This window comes from Arctopsyche grandis, chromosome 13 (genome assembly GCF_051622035.1).
Source record: "Arctopsyche grandis isolate Sample6627 chromosome 13, ASM5162203v2, whole genome shotgun sequence".
NCBI classification, from domain to species: Eukaryota; Metazoa; Arthropoda; class Insecta; order Trichoptera; family Hydropsychidae; genus Arctopsyche; species Arctopsyche grandis.
The window spans coordinates 4568648-4581015 of record NC_135367.1 but is presented as its reverse complement, the minus strand read 5'-3'; the positions used below and the strand labels follow the sequence as shown (position 1 = coordinate 4581015).

General features: G+C 32.0%; 2 protein-coding genes across 3 annotated transcripts in view; both read right to left on the bottom strand.

Annotated features, from left to right (window-relative positions):
- Window positions 1-8125: 8125 nt before the first annotated feature.
- On the bottom strand, window positions 8126-10577 carry LOC143921526 (zinc finger MYM-type protein 1-like). Its single transcript, XM_077444855.1, has 2 exons — window positions 10511-10577; window positions 8126-10107 (listed from the first exon to the last, which is right to left on the bottom strand). Exons 1-2 carry the CDS (start codon window positions 10566-10568, stop codon window positions 9431-9433), a joined length of 735 nt encoding a protein of 244 aa, XP_077300981.1. The 5' UTR covers window positions 10569-10577; the 3' UTR covers window positions 8126-9430.
- The window catches only part of LOC143921513 (uncharacterized), a 381855-nt gene continuing 377612 nt past the window's right edge, over window positions 8126-12368 (bottom strand). For both annotated transcript variants that reach the window (XM_077444840.1, XM_077444841.1), the window contains one exon: window positions 8126-8304. The gene's annotated coding sequence lies outside the window, so the exon portion shown is untranslated. The remainder of the gene's footprint in view (window positions 8305-12368) is intronic.

The following is a 12368-nucleotide window of genomic DNA, read 5'->3' as shown; positions in this document are numbered from 1 at the left end:
ATGTTGTGTGTCTTCTGATCCAGAATGGAAAATAGTTGTCTTGGGTGAATTTGCCGCTTCCGAGCCATCTTGACTCGCACACGCCCAATAATTGTAATTTTAGTCTTGACATTTCTTTCAAAACATTGTGTAACTTATGATTATTTTACCATATACATAGAAGATTTCGTTTGATAAAATCTGTTCGTTAGTCTATAGGTTATAAATCGAATGTCCTAAATGAAAGTTAATAAAACACATTTAATAGCAAAAAGTCACATTAAATGTGGCTCAATACATACGAGGTATAGAAAATGGAATATGTGGGTGATAAGAAGGGTAGTTGATATAATGGAAAGAATAAATATATTGAAATAGAAATGGGTGGTAGCTAGAAGAACTGACAGTATGAAGCTCAAATGGTATCCGAGAGAGTTTAAAAGGGTGCAAAGAAGGCAACAGGGGACATGGGTGGATGCAATTAGAAAAATGTGTGGGATGAGATGGATGGGAAGCGTGTTGAAGAGACTTTCATACAACAGTGGATGGAAAATAGCTGTAAATGATGATGAGACCTATTCAAATAATGAATACATATTCACATATGTATATACACACATAAAATTAAGGTAAAAAATATTGAAACTATCCAAGAAAAACAACGAAAGAAATCGATTTATTAAGTATCTAATTTGTATCTCGTTCGTTACTTTGCACTATGTAATTACATTGAAAATAGTGATCACTAGTTTGGAAATGCCACCGTGAAAAATCATTAATTCTATTAATAAACCAAGGGGCAGTTATCGACTCACCTACGTTCCACAAGAACCGTTATATGCTCTATATAATATAAGTACATATGATTAGGTACAGGCTTCGAGTTTATGTTTATTGACGTATCTTACGCACGAGCGTTTGGGGTAATTGCCTCAGGCATCGTACTCCAAAATTAGGGAGTCCATCCAAACTTACAATCAACTGAAGTGCCCGAGAATAAACATGTTGTTAGGCTAATTGTCGACACGAGAATGGTCGTCAAATATCCACACATACAATTACATACACGGACATATGTATATATATATATATATATATATATATATATATATATAAATATATATATATATATATATATATATATATATATATATATATATATATATATATATATATATATATATATATATAGGTATATACATACATACATATACTGTTGGTATTGGGCTTTTCAATTAATATTTGTTTTTAGTTTTCCGGCTTGGATAAAGCACTCCAATTTATGGATAGTACTTTATTATTTGGTTTGATTCAAAATACTATATATGGCTTTTATGAAATATTCATATTTAATTGAATCGCAATTAATATTTACACAAAGAAAACATTTTTTGATTAATTTCTCCTAAAACAATAAAACGAAAATCATATTTGAATAATCATTTGGTCGAGGTAGTAAAATTTTTGGTGTATATCGTGTAATAAATTTGTGTATTTTACCATATATGTAGAAGATTTCGTTTGATAAAATCTCTTCGTTAGTCTATAGGTTATAAATCGAATGTCCTAAATGACAGTTAATAAAATACATTTAATAGCAAAAAGTCACATTAAATGTGGCTCAATACATACAAGGTACTTTTTTAAGTAAAGAGTATATGGCAGTGATTTATATTGGGCTTTCTTTGTGTATGGCTTCGCTTTTCTTTGAATACGAATTTATTTTGAATAAATAATATAGGCAATATTATCGTCGATATGTATTGTATTTGGACGTGTATAATGCGAAGAATTGATATGAAGTTGAACGTGTAGAAAGTTATCGATTAACATTGTAGCGTATGAAAGGCAACGTTTTGAAAAGAAATGAATGGTATTGAATAATTTGTTATGTATAACTTTCAAACCGTTTGTCGACGACGATGTAATCCAATTTGCTATTGTGTACAGAAAAATATATACGCTTTTATGTTCTGTGCGTGTGTATTCGTAGAAATCGGTCGAGAGAGAGACGTTTTTAAAATATGTCAAGAAAAGAATTTGCAAATTGCTTCGTCGGTCGATTCGCGTCGCGAGAAAGTTTTCCGCGCGACGTTTGTGCGTGAAAATCGTCGGGAAAAATTTCAATGATTATAATAATAATAATATTCGAAAGTCAGAAACTCACTTTGGGAGGCCGACGGGGGAGTCGGAACGGAATTTAATTTTTATATGAATAATTAATTGTGAAAACAAAACGCCAAGTCGTCGTCGTCGTCGTCGTTATAAATACGTCAATTTGAATTGCATTAATTCGTATCTGACGATATTATGAACGAAATCGTTCCGTCTTATGATTATTTATGAGTTTTATTGAAACGTATATTACGGCGTTTAATTTTCAAGAGAGCCAATACATTATGTATGCATGCAAATACAATATTATAAATTGGTAAATTGAAAATGGAGGTGTTTGTCGTTCGTATAATTAAAACACGGAGACTGTTTAAGTACCGCTTGAAAGTTATAGCTCCGAATTAATTGACTCCAATTTTCTATAAATGTAATAGCCTGCTTTTGGTCAGTAACTTTCTTCAATTTGGTTGGTAAATAGATGATCAGTTACTTATATTATCGGTCATTGATTGTTTGACTATTGTCTGTTTGTCAAAAAATACTTAAAACATTAAGCGGTTTACTGACCGTTAATTTTCATTTGCAAAGTAGATTATTATCGTAAATATTTCTTAAAATTTAATGACCTTTTATTGAAAAAAACTGACCGTTAACAGTCACTTTAAAAATATATGGTACCTCTTTATATACTGTTAAGATATTATAAGTTTTCAATAGTGCTAGATTTATTCAATTTATTTTGACGATAGGTATTAGTTGCTTTTAAGTACGCTTGTATTATTAAATTAAAATTATCACTTATTTGATCCAATTGCAATTATTATTTTCAATCCAATTTTGAAGATTTTATGTGTGGACTTTTCAATTGAAAAATAAATGAAAATCTATTTAAATAACAAAAAACTGTGTGAATAAAATGCATAGGTAAATCTTGTTGCATAAAAGTTGAAAAAGTTCTGAATTAAACAAATTCAAAGCAAGGGTTTTACATTGTAAATTATGTCATTGTTGGCTTTCAATTGCTTTTGTGTTATATTTTATAAATAAATTCAATCTTCCGGTGGTCGCTTTGTAAAGCAAATTTAATTGTAGCCTCAAATTAGATTTACATAAATATTTGTTTCCACCCGAGCAACGAACGTTTTAAGAATTACATTTAGAAAAAAAAATTAAACAATGCCACTATCCAACCTGAGAATCAGCAATTGGTAATAATATTTAAAATTATACATATGTAGCTTTCACAAACATATCCATTTCAGTAGTCTAAAATAATAGTCAATAACTATGCTTGATTTTGATTATTAAATGCTTTTTATTATTACTAAATTATGTTCACAATACATTTTAACAGCTATTGATCTACTGATCATTTTCTATTGTACAATTATATTTTATTTTTTGTTAGCTATTATGTATAGTATTATATTAGTTTAATGTTAATGCACAGCATAATAGGAAAAAGAGCTCAAAAACCTATTTACCACTCTCATAATTGCTTATAATACATTTTGTACATAATAATATATGTATGTATGTATATAAAAACAGACGCGATGCGTGTATGTGGGTATGTATGTATGTGGCGAACGCGCGGACAAGTATGAAGATATTTAATAAAATAAATACACGCGAACATGGCGCGCAACCAATCAGCGTGAAGTGGTCCAATTTTCTTTGTCGCTCACATTTCCAAAAATATGGAAATGTGAGCGACAAAGAAGTTGATGGATGTGGCATGCCCCATCTAACTGCATACATTGGTATGGTCCCATTAAACCAAGTCGCTCGCAAGTCCCACGGTGTGGTTTGGCTCTAAGACGTTTGACCAATTAGAACAACAACGATAAATTCTGACCAGTGGGTGCATTTTAAGCATCCGCTATAGGTATATGGCATCACGACCGATCGTGTCGAGGAGACGCGGAGAAGTGGGGACCTGAGCGTCTGAAATGTGCTCCTGATATTGAGCAAACTGAGTTGGAACGTGTGACGTCAGTGTCAGGTGCGCTGTGCGGGACCATACACGCATACACACATTTACGAAGACACACACACACGTTCATTCATCATTAGCCAGCAGCATAGCTCAGTCGTTAAACTTCTGCCTAGTACCGAGAGGCACCGGGTTCGATCCCATGAGCTGACCTCGATTGAAAGAATTATATCTGTAGTGCTGCTTGTCAGACCTGGATATTTGTTACTTCAGGTCGATCTTTTCCTATCAGAGTTTGCCAATTTCTCTGATTTCATTGTTGAAACGGTTCCCCATTAAATTGGCTAAAAACCTCCCTGCCTACTATGTCACCACTATTTAAGTATGATTAATGTACAATAAAATTTATTTACAATTCATAGATGTCTCGAGTTTTCAATGTCTCGTAATTCAGCGACTTGTATAATAAAAATGCTGTATTGTTTGTAATTGTCCAGAAAGGCGCATTGGGGTTTACATGTCAGGCCTTCCTGGTATAAAATGTAATAAAATAAACGGGCACAACACTAGTATTAACTAAAGACACAACACTAGTATTAATCAACGATCTGAAGCAGATTGGGTTTAGTTTTTAGATTGTAACTATGCTAAATTGATTTACAATACTTTTATATACATATGTATAAGCAATTGTCATTTAATCTGATGAGATTTTTATACATAAGCCTATGTTTTTTTTATGTTCATCGATTTTTTTTTATTTTTGGATTTAAAGGGACGTCACTGAAAATTTTTAATCAGTGCCGTAGTCGTGTGATTCGGTTCGGGACTTTATTCGCAGGGGCGAGGGGCATAAATTTCGCAAAATTGTTGCCGACACGTTTCTGGCGGGCGAACGAGCCACATTTGCAGGACATATTTTACTATTTGTAATATTGCACGCCGGCTCACACCAGTAAACATGTCGAAACACTGTACAACATACCCTAGTATACACGTGTTCTAATTTTAGGTGTATATTTGTGCACGTGTGTGGCGCCTAGTGTGGTGAGCTTGCTCTTTAAGGACTGTGATAGGCGAGGGCTTTGGGTTTTAAGCCTAATTTTGTATATTTGTATGTATGTATATATACATATACATATGTATATACGCAGGTTGAAATTTGGAATGTCTATTCTATTTTAATCACAGTTGAACCGCTGGTTTCATATAAAATATAATTTTTCTTGATACATTCCATTGACAAACTACAGTTTGTTAATTTATTCATATTAAGTCAATCGTGATTTAAGATTTTGATGACAAAACATATTTTTTTGTCTGGTTTAAGAAATGTTAAATTAAATTGTGTATATGTAAGTATGTATGTATGTGCTTATCTTTATTTTCTTCGTAGAATATTAAGAGAGGAATTTTCGTTTGTTTGTTGACTTGCCCATTATGGAAATTTTCAATTTTCGATTTTATGAGGTATATTTATTACCCGATCGAATTTAAATTTATGTAGGTCGTAGATTATAAAACTTTTTTAAAGAGTTTCATTTGTTTTATAAATTTGACTAGCTTGAGAAATTCCAGACAATTGGATAAATATCAAATGATTTTTGACTTTGACTTTTGAATATGCAAAAAATTACAAAACTATTTTCACAATTGATTTTGGATACAAATTTTTGGGAATTGGTAAAATTTAAAACTATATCATATGCATTTGAACCTATACATATATACATACTTACATTCATGCATATCTACAGCTTTCAATTCAATATACATACATACTCATATTTCGTATAATATCATATGTTCCATAGGTACTAAAACACATCTTATAATCTAATATATAATTTCGAAAGAGACTTTTTAAGTACATATGTATGTAAAAAAATATGTAATGTTGGTTCGTTAATCCGTGACGTCATTGAACGAATGAATATTCAAATAAATTAAAATAAAATAAAACCATTCAAATAAATTTAAATAAAATGTTTACTATTAGATTGGCCATGTTTAAACGGTTTGTATTACAAATACCGAGCGAAGCCGGGTAAAAACACAAGTAATATATAATTTCGAAAGAGACTTTGTATGTACATATATAAGTTTTGGTTCGTAGAATCCGGGACGTTATGGAAAAAAATATATTTTCTATGACGATGATATCGATATTGATTTCGATTCCGCTTCCAATTTCCATTTAGATTCTGTTTTCAGTTCCAAATCCAGATTCCTTTTTAAGTTTTTGTTCCGGATTCCTTATTCAGTTCCTATTTCGGATTCCTGTTCCAGTTCCTTTTTCGGATTCTTATTTAAGCGGTTTGTATTAAAAATACCGAGCGAAGCCGGGTAATACCACTAGTAAATAAATAAACGTACATATGTACATACAATTTTGTGACTCTTTTTTCCAACTGTCACAGAAATCGACAAATCGGATAGTTCATTATAAAATCTTTTTTTGATTCATAAAATCAATTTCGTCAAGAGCGTTATTCAAAATTGATAATTGTAGTATGATAATAAAAATAAAACCAATTAAACTTAAATGTATTTATTACATACATATGTATGTATGTGTGATATACATACATATGTATGTGTATACAAATAGTTTAAAATTATTAGTTCAAGTCAACAAGCCGACTAAAATTTTACATAGAATTGAACTGTATAAAAAAACTAAAGTAAAAACGTATACATTTTTCCTTTACGTGACATAAAAAAGTAATAAATGGTTTAAACGTTTGTGCTTCTATGAAAATTTTCTTGATTTGACCTACATCAACTCGACGTGTCAACTTCATGTGTCCCACAAGAAAATAATATACAATATTTGTACACAAACTTATTTTCTATTCCTTTTTTTTAACATCAAGGAAAGCTGTTTTTATTTCGCATTTATTTAATAAAACGTCTACGAATTTGACAAAAGAGTGCCAAAATTTACACGTACTCGTCTCTAAGCGTATCGTTTAATTGTTGCAAAATAAGATATTTATTATTAATGACAGGATATTCTATGAAACTTAATACGTGATACGTCATACATATAATGTGTATTTATTTATATAATAATTCATTAAAAACAGTCCCGCTCACCTTCATTAATATGGGTGATGTTGGTTTGATGGCGTACCGTAAAATTACGGATCAAGTATAATGAAGAGGCAAAAACAATACACCCTTAAGGGTTGATTAAAATTAGGGATAGGCGCTCTCATTCCACTCATAAATTTTTCACACGTCATACACGGTGATAAAGAAAAAATCTCAAGTTCGAATTTTCGCAATATCACACAACCAAATTGTTACTACGTACATAGATAAAGTAAAAAGCCCGAAATATTTAGAAATAAAAAAAGGTTCCCAGTCGCTGACCTTTCTGAATTTTTCACTCGATTTACTCGGATATGTGTTCGTTTACATTTTGTAATCCGTTAATACTCATTGTGTGTAAAAATTAAATGATTGGCACTAGGAATTAACGTCGCGGTTGTGTGATGATGGAAATGAGGGTGTGAGCTCGGATTAACCGGAAAATCGGGATGGTGTCGGTTTTTAGGCGGAATTCAATCGTAATTTGGCGGCCTCATTGTTTGACCTGCTTATCCGGTATTTAATATTCATAACGATCGCGTATGGAAAATGCCGACGGCCATTAAACAATTAGCTATAGCGTGCAATTATTCGGCATGGTATTTCGAATCGTTTCGACAACGGATGATTTCGCCTTTGAAGTTTATGTATGTATTCTGATTGATGCGATCATGATGCTTAAATAGCTGGTTGAAAGAGGTATTATAATCAATATATTAGTAGTCGATAGAGGTATTATGATCATGATTCCGGGTGGGGTCTACTTCACAGGCCCGAAAGTGAAACGCCCGAAAACGCAAATATCGGAAGGCAAAGATCTAAAATCGAAAGATCTTAAGTCGAAAGATCAAAAAAAAGGGTGCATGGTAAACGGTACTATGTATGTACATATATATATATATATATCAGTGGCGGACGGTGGGTGTTAATACCGGGTGTGCTGTGTATGCCGTAGGGCGTAGGGTATAAAATTAGCAATTAAAAAAAAATACTCGTTTTGCATTACAAAAATGTTTAATTTATTAGTTATTTATACATAAGTTCAATGCGACGTTTCTGAGACATAAACTTTTCAATCACGTCTGCATAGAATGTGTCTTTCTGTTTTAATTCCACCAATAACTTTTTTTCTATTGAAATTAAGCTAAGGCCACATAATCTATCTTGACCTTGCGTACCTCTATAGCAAGTTTTTATTCTTTTCAGCGCCGAAAAAGACCGTTCTGCTGAAGCTGTACTGCTTGGTATCGTTAATGTTAATTCTCCCAGCTTAAACACCTCTTTAAAACCAGATTCGAGGCTATTTTTTGTCATGAATTGTATTAATTCATGAACAGGTTTCTCTGAAAATTCAGAGCTGGAATATAGCACAATGAGTTCGTTTTTCAATCGAATATAATCAAACAGTGATCCATAAAAATCTTTTAATTTATTAATTAAAACATTTGGAAAATTTTCTTTATATTCGTCATATTTATCATTACAAAGAAGGTGGAAATATTCTAATTTGGAAAGTGAAGAATATCTACATTCGACTTGTGCGATTATGCTATCAACTATTTTGAAATATAATTGACGAAATGAAGTTTTATCTTCTACTTCTGAATAATTTTTTAATCTTTGTGGCCTACGATCATGATCATCATTTTTTTCATTTAAATAATTATTCCATAACATTTCAAAATTATTATACCTTTCGTATTTCAGTTGCTGCAAAACATCATTAATTTTTTTACAACAATATAAAACGTCCGAAGATTTAGATTGAAGAATGTTATACAAAACATCAGTTATTCCAAACAGTTTTGAAAAAAATTGAAGAAGTTTAATTGTTTGAAAATCCTCTAAAAAGCCTAAAAACCCTCGTGCTTTTATAACAGTATCTGTGTCCCATAATTCACAATTTTCTATAACATGTCGAAAAAAAATATGTAAATTGACTTCTGTATTGTTGTACTGTGCTACTTAAACGAGATGTAAAATTCCACCTTGTGGGTGCTACAGAGGGAAGTCTTTTTGTCACAAATTCCTGTAAAGCGAATACTCTTTTGGAAGATTTTGAAAAGTATGTAGACAATCCATTTAAAGTTTGAAAAAATGATTTACTTTCTTTAATATCAGAAAGACCTTGCTGCAATACTAAATTCAATACATGAGCATAACAGTGTGTAAAAAGAGCAAAAGGATAAGCATTGAGGACTTTGGATTGCAAACCATTTACGTGTCCACTCATTACACTTGCTCCATCATAAGTCTGTCCAACCAATTTGTCTTGAATTTTAAATTCTTCAACTATGTTCACCATTAGATTAGACCATTAGATGTTTTATCAGCACTAACGTCTGTAAAACTAATAAACCGTTCATGTACATTGCCTTTACATACAAAACGTAAAACTGTTGAGAGCTGTGATTTTGTCATTATATCTGAAGTTTCATCGAGAATAATAGCAACAAAACTTGCTGACTCTACTTCATTTTTTATATGAACTTTAATAACATGAGAGATTGCTTCGATTATGTCATTTTGTATACTTGGAGAAGTACCACGAAAGGTAGTAGCAGTATTTAAATGAGTATCTAAAACAGAATCATATTCTCGAAGAGCATTTAGATATTCAATGTAATTGCCTTTGTTTACGGAATTACATGACTCGTCGTGACCTCGCAGGGACAGTTCTTGTTTTCCTAGATAGATTATTGCGTTAATAATTCGTTTTAAAACATCTCTATTTTTATTTACTTGTTCATTATGTCGACTTATTTCGGCTTTACGTTGACTGTCAATTAATACGTCGATTCGTTGTTTGCCAAACATTTGTATGGAAAGAAATGATTGAACGTGTGCCTGCGATCCTTCGTGTTTCTTCAGTGCTGCTGTCAAATGGTTGAGATCAGCAAATCCTTCTTTGTTCCACACATTAATATCTTTGGAGAACAATAAACATGGCCAGCAGAAAAGTTTGGATCGAATTTCACAGCCTGTAATCCATTCGAATTTTTTATAATTTGAAACGCAAAAATGTCTAGTGTAAACTTTTGTTTTTTCTTTATGCAAACTGGATAAATTTGGAAGAGACGGACACGGTTTCCCATATTTAATTATTTTTAATTTTATCTCAAAACTTCTATTTGAAAACGGAATAGTTAAAATGTCTTGAACACTGTTAGCCATTATTAGTTATTAGAGGTAATAATATGACCATAAAAATACGAATGTGCGAAAAAGTACGAGACCACGTGCCGCATCGCATTCGGTCAATTGCCGAGTGGTGCGGTGCGGTGCGGTGCGCGGTGCTCTGAAGTCGTAGCACACCGTACGTCTTAATATCGCGAACAAACCTATACAAGCGAATATCCGCCTGCACACTCCAACCAAACCCACCAATTTGCTGCACGGCATAGGTATTCTCTCGTCGCGGCGCACAAACTACATCTAACATCACACAACACGCTGCAGACTGCACACCACACCATACACCACACCATACATACTACGCGGTAAATACACCATACACATCAATGCTTGCTTATACAACAACACATTATTTTGTATTAAAATACTACTTTATGTGGTCTTTGGTTTTCACGGGTGTGCGCCGCACACCTAGCACACACCCAATATACGCCACTGATATATATATATATATAATATATATGAGTGGCATGCGGTGACATTATCTCTCTTTTTGTCAAACAACCTTGTTTAATGTGCGCGCGCAGAATACGGGAGGAAAAGCCTGTTCCTCTTGTTCCTGTTGTATCCTGCTCACGCAAATTATTATTTAAATTGATCATTTCTTCTTCTTCTTTTTTATTCCTCTCCTCGTAGGAGGTTGGATATCATGATATATATCTTCTCTCTATCCATGGTTGCCCTGCTTCGTACATTGTTCGGACGTTCCATGTTGCTAATTTCATGATTGACCCGGAGATTCTTAGCACCTTGTCAATGCTGCTGCCCATTAACAGGGATTTGTTTCTGGAGTTACCTTCTCACGATTAGGTGGAGATACGGGTCAAGTGAATCTGCCTCATTTACTATTCATCTTCTGATAATATCAGGGCTGTTTGCTGAAGATCGCTTGACCATATACATACATATATACACTTCACTGAATTTACTTAATATTCACAATTTCACAATACACGCACTGTTTGATTATTTGAATGTTAAAAATTTTCACTGGAAATTTTCAAACAAATGAAATTTTCCAGTGAAAATTTTGTTGCTTTATTCAACGACTGATTTAAAGACATAATTTTATTGAAAATTACTGAATTTTTAACTGTTACTTAAAGCGCACTATTGATTATTTATGTTTTGTGACACAAACACCTGTATATGTGTCAAATATTAATGATTTGACTCGAATAACGGACGATTAAAATTTTAAAGTTGTCAGGTAACCTGGCAACATATTATTTATCATTTACGTAACATATTATTAAATTAACATCGTAGTTTGACACTTCTTAAAAGTGTCATGGCGGTCGCCCGCCTTTGATTCTTTTTTCAGGGGTGGCACCAGAGAAATGTAAAAATTATTTTTAAATGAGTGTAAAAACATTTTTCTTATTATTTTATTATTATCACAATCAATTATTTAAGTTTAATTAATATAAACATCGTTAATATTATATGTTATACATATTTTTTTTGAAACTATACGTTACACGTTAATTTAAGAGTTCCCAAGGACAGACTTATACATATCCTTTAATAAATAAATAAATAAATTGTAAATAAATCTTAAACAAACTAAAACACGTATATTTAATAATCAAAAAAAGGACTTTAATTCTGTAGTAATATGTTGTTATGTAATGAATATCTTACAACCTATGTATGTACTTATATTACTCTTTATTCCCGCTTGTTGTTTATCTTGATTCTTTGAACGCACGCTTAATTTATATTTTCCTTTAATGTTATTTATGAGACTTCCAAAATCTTTATTCTTTTAGTTGCATTTTTGCCACGACTCATGCTATCCTTGAAATCTGCGTGTCAAATTGTGTTTCCCCCAAATATCATTATCCTTCTTAATCTGCACAATGAATTGTGTGTATCTACCCTAAAGGGATACATATGCAAACACTAAAATATTTTCTTTAATTAATTTTATTGTTTTAACAGAATTTTTCTCACGACTCGAAATCTGCGTAACTAATTGTGTGTATCCACGAAACCATTTCTCGATACACTCAAGGGTCAAAATATTAAAATCTTAAAATGTTGT